The sequence below is a fragment of the Cyprinodon variegatus genome, unplaced genomic scaffold (assembly GCF_000732505.1).
Source record: "Cyprinodon variegatus isolate N-32 unplaced genomic scaffold, C_variegatus-1.0 Scaffold724, whole genome shotgun sequence".
In the NCBI taxonomy this organism is placed as follows: Eukaryota; Metazoa; Chordata; class Actinopteri; order Cyprinodontiformes; family Cyprinodontidae; genus Cyprinodon; species Cyprinodon variegatus.
Genome location: NW_015151177.1, coordinates 360816 through 365839, shown reverse-complemented (window position 1 = coordinate 365839; position 5024 = coordinate 360816). Strand labels below are relative to the sequence as shown.

The following is a 5024-nucleotide window of genomic DNA, read 5'->3' as shown; positions in this document are numbered from 1 at the left end:
GTAAGTATGACCTGGACCAACAGATTAAAGGCAAGTGATGATCAGGATTTCTTTTAAAGTTAATCTCAAAGCATCTTATATGTTACTTCCTAGAGGTTAATGAAGTTTCTTTATGCATTTTAAATGGCAGAAATGTTATAAACGATGGCTAAAGTAAGAAAATGAGCAACAAAGACCAGTGTAGTTACTTTTTTATTGAATAAAGAAGACACTGAAAGGCTTTATTTTAAATGTATTTTATTTAATATATCTGTGCCAACATTAATAACTAGAGAAAAAGGCCTTAGTCCGTCAATAATAGCACAGCATTTACAAATCCCAGTTTTCCAAGGCTTTGTGGTTTTGAAGTGTGAAAAAAAAAAGTAAAAGTTGTTTGTTATTGATAGAAGGCTGAAAGAAAAAAACATAAAGGTCCCTTTTATGGTGGATTAGTTACAACCAAGTATAAAACATGAGGTTGCTCGGTACATCTGCTGCTTTCCTTTACATGCTTTCGATCAAATATAAAATTAGCTAAACTGAATCTTCCATCCCTTTTCTTCTGACTTAAAAGCCTCAATAAATTAAGGCCAATGTTGCTATATGTCATATTAACGGCCCACAGAGGTATTAATAAAAAAAAAAAAAAAAAAAAAAGGGAATATTTATTTTTCAAACTCAAATTTCAAATGAAAAGTTTGTAACAGGATTATTGACAACTATATCCATTAAAACATAAAGTGTAAACACACTGCTGTGGAAAAGTAAACCTTATTCTCATCGTTTTTATTTTGTAGCTTTTATTATCGGAGATAATCCTCTATGTGAGATTTTCCTCTATGTGAGATTTTGTCTACCGGTATGTTGTATTTCTGTTTGTATTTTAACTGGTGTGCCGTCTTGGCCAGGTCTCCCTCGAAAAAGAGATTTCAATCTCAAGGGACTTCCTGGTTAAATAAAGGTTAAATAAAAAAAATAAAATAAAATAAAAAATAAAAAGATAGATAAAGCAGGTATAAAATCAATAGTTTCAAATGTTATTCAAGGAATGAAAGTTAACCAAACCAATCTGGTGCTGTGAAAAAGGAATTGCTGCCTTTTTACATTTTTAATAGTGTAATTAACCAAATTTTGGGGATCATTAGTTGAATTATGAAACTCCGCCCCCAGCCAAGCCAGACTACCACCAGACCATCAGAGTTAAGAAAACACTGAAACAGACCTAATTCAATAACATGAACACTAAGGAGCAAAGCCAAACCAATGTGGAGGAATGTAAACATTTCTGCAAAGAGAAGATGATCAAAGCTTCCCCACAGTGATGTCAAAGACTAACGCATGCTTCACACACGTTTAGTCACAGTTCTAGGGGCCAATCCAGGTAACAGCTTTAGTGGTAAATTACTTTATTAGAGGGCCAATTTGGTTTGGATAGTTTTGCTTTCTGTCAAAAATCAACTTTTTTCTGAAGTTATCTTTGCCTGATAATGAAATGTAACAGGGTAAACAGTCTCTCACAGCCCTCTATGTGGATAAAGTGGAACTCTGCTCCTCTTTAGATGTTTGTGGAGGATTATCCTCCACCCTGCAGGATTTCATCAAATCCATCCTCTAACACTGTAAGGAAACAAAAGTCAAGCATTTAGAGGCCAAATCAAGTTGCTGTGATCTGATTTTAACCCATTAACTGTGCAGGAGTTGCATCAGATCCTCAAATTCTTGTAAAAACTATCCTGTAGAAGTATTATTCAACAGTGTAAAAATGATGAAAATGATCTTACCTTACTGAACATGATGTCTTGCATGTTAAAAATAACAATACTGTGTGTTTGGTCATACTTTATAAATGCAAATTTCCACATCCTCCCATTTAAACAAGATCCTTGGTAAAACAAAGCAGAATTTTCTCGCTAACAAACACAAAATCTTCCAGCTGATAGGATGAACATCTCTTGCTCATATAATTCGTCTATAATTCAATCAATGTTTCCTTTGCATATGTACTAAAACCTTAAACTGCTTTTTAGGTCTAAATATCCTGTCCTTTACCAAGAAGGCCAATAACGACATTTTCATAAATATATGATTCCTTATCTGGTTTCTCTTTGGTTTTGCTATATAATTTATTCTAAATACTAACTGATCTCTTTGGGTTTTGGTAAATCTCATAACATTATTTCAGTAAAACCCTCTGAGGTGCAGCGGAGGGAGTCTGCATCTCTGATAAAGTGTAACAGGGCGAATAAATGTTACCTGTTCTGTTTAAAGTTGCGACTCACTGCAGTGACACCTGAATAAAGGACTCACTAAGTCGAAGACTAATACATTTTAAATCTTTATTAATGTTGATCGTGCATATTATGACTTCCAGCTAATATAAAGCTCTTAATTCCCTTTCTTAACTTATGTCATAAAGAAAATTTTTAACTGGTTTCAAACCATATATATAATATTTAGTCCAATTATACCCATAAAATCATCAGAAAGAGTGCTAACTTGAAAGTCGCTAACACTCTGAGCTAAAGACCAAAAAAGAAGACGACTGTTCTCAGAATGTTACATCCAAACAAACGAATGGAAAGTTGAGTGGAAGAAAAACTTCAGGGTGGAAAAAAATATGCGTCCGATCAATATCCATGACACAGACCACAGCTGTTGATAATTATGTGTATTCTGTTTTACTGTACGAACGGCTCAGAGTCCATCTGTATAGCTGTGTTTCTCTCCTAGATAAGGCTAACAGAGGACTTTCTGCTGCCACTTCTTTGTTTCAGTCATGGCAAACAGGCAGGTTCTGCTGGATGAAGGCTGCAATTAAAACAACCCAGACTTTTATAACACCCAAGAAAACCCTCAGGTTGATAACCGTCAAATAATGCTGCATTCATTTATGCAGAATAATTTCTAAGTGTATATAATTTATATACATTATAGAACAGACTGTCTGATGGGTCAACAATACTGCATCTAAAAATCCCTCCCCAAGGAGGTTGTTTTCATCAGCATTGGTTTGTCTATTTTAAAAATAATATAAGTTATGGACGGATTTTGCTGAAATTTTTAGAGAAAAAGTTTTGTGACTGGTTACAAATAATAAAATTTTGGTGATGATCCGGATCAATCCAGGAATTATCTGAAAGATATCATGAAAACAGGTATTAATTTAAGGTGTGAGTCAAACGGAGCTACTTGGCAGAGGTCTGCCTCTCTACGAGGGCTTTCTTGTTATTTCATACTCACATTGCCAAAGAAAGTTGGTTTTTACAAACTGTAAGTCATAATCATAAAAATGAACACGAATCAATGCTATAAATACATCAAACTGTATGCAATCTTTACAATATTTATATATTCTGGAACTGTTTGTGCAATGAGGGTCCTTAAGTTTCAATTTGAAGGAAAATAAATCAAAGGTATCTATTATTTTGTTGAAGTTTTAAAGTGTCTAAAGTTCTCTTCTGGTGACTTAAACAATTAGAAGCAGCTAAATGTGAGAGAAAATGTGAAACTGGTTCCTCCTAAACAGTTAATTCAGTGCTTTCAGTCCCTTGGTCCTACTAGCTTAAATCTAAATACAATCCAACCCGGGTTGTTTAAAGGAAGTATTTTTCTTTATCTCACTGATCCCATGGTTTGTGATCCGATGTGTGGAGCTCATCCTCGTTTTCTGGTTTTGCTCTTAACTCTTTAAACATTTCATATCTGCCTATTCACCATATTCAAGGAAATAAATCCACCATGAAGGAGGGAGAAGAACAAACCCAATGCCATGAGGGCAAATAGTGAAGAGTGAGAAATGTGCAGATAAGATAAAAACAACCTTTCATCTCCTCAGAAAGCCGTGCAGATACAAACAGAACTGGAATCGGGTCCAGTAGAGGCCCTCCACCTGGTTGGTGGTTATTGACAACAAAAAAGAGACAAATGTGTTGCACAAACACACCAATAAGAAAGGTCGGCACTGATCACTGTATGCTTCATAGCAGCTAACGATGAAACATCGCCTCACAAAACACTGAGAGGCAAAAAGCATCAACTGGCACTTCTTCCTACAAACGTATGGGTTTTAACTGGTAACATTTTTTTTCCTGATCCTGTAGCACAAACAGGAGCATTTTATTTTTTTCATGGCAAAGTTTGCTCTATTGAATGACAACTTAAAGTTGCTGAGGTAATAAAAAAGGGCACAGGTAAAACAGGCACAGAAGAGGGGCAGTTACTCACAGGAGGAAACCTTGACATTCACTTGAAGGCTGTGCTCAGCAAAGCCCGGCTCTGTCGGCCGTTTGCAGTCCTTTGTGAAGTTGTTTACTATCTCTGCACTCTTTAAGTCAGTTCTCAAGATTTCTGGATTCTCCAGAGAAAGAAGAAAAACATGAAGGAGGATCTGCTGTGCATCAACACTTGGACTGTAGAAAGTCTGGACCTCGTTCAAGGATATAAGCTCCTTCGTTTCTCATCAGTCATCATTTTAAATAAAGATTCTCTAATAATGTAACAATTATCACCCCAGTCATTAAATCAGTGCATGTGGACTAATGTGAGCCTGAAAGCTCTGAAAAGAAGCCAAAGGTCCAGGCGACAGAAGGACTTTAGATCCGTCACTGAGGCTGCTGAGATCGTCTCTCCTCCAGACAACGACAAACCCACATCGACACGACCTCAGCATTCCCATCATTGTAGTGGATGATAAAAGAATGTTCCTGCAAAAATAGAAATAAATGTACATTAAAAAACTAAATAAAATAAACCCAAACTACAACAGCAATCAGGCTTAACTTTATGACTATCTGCCAAAAAGTGATTTCCTGTCCACAACAACCCAAAGATACTTGACTGGATTAAGGTGGGGAATAGGGAGAGGCCAAGTTCAGGCTGGATCTCCTTATATTCTGAAGAGAGTCTGGCTGCAGACTTGCAGTGTCAGGACACAGACCTGCAGTGTCAGGAGGACCCAGACCTGCAGTGTCAGGAGGACCCAGACCTGCTCTGTCAGGAGGACCCAGACCTGCTCTGTCAGGAGGACCCAGACCTGCTCTGTCAGG

General features: G+C 36.7%; 1 protein-coding gene across 2 annotated transcripts in view; it reads right to left on the bottom strand.

Annotated features, from left to right (window-relative positions):
* Positions 1–1145: 1145 nt before the first annotated feature.
* map2k5 (mitogen-activated protein kinase kinase 5) overlaps positions 1146–5024 on the bottom strand; it is a 75601-nt gene continuing 71722 nt past the window's right edge. Inside the window, exon 21 of one of the 2 annotated variants that reach the window (XM_015395082.1) lies at positions 1146–4682. In XM_015395082.1, coding sequence (XP_015250568.1) covers positions 4581–4682 — 102 coding nt within the window. In that variant the 3' untranslated portion in view covers positions 1146–4580. The remainder of the gene's footprint in view (positions 4683–5024) is intronic. The other variant, XM_015395079.1, reaches the window with a different exon arrangement.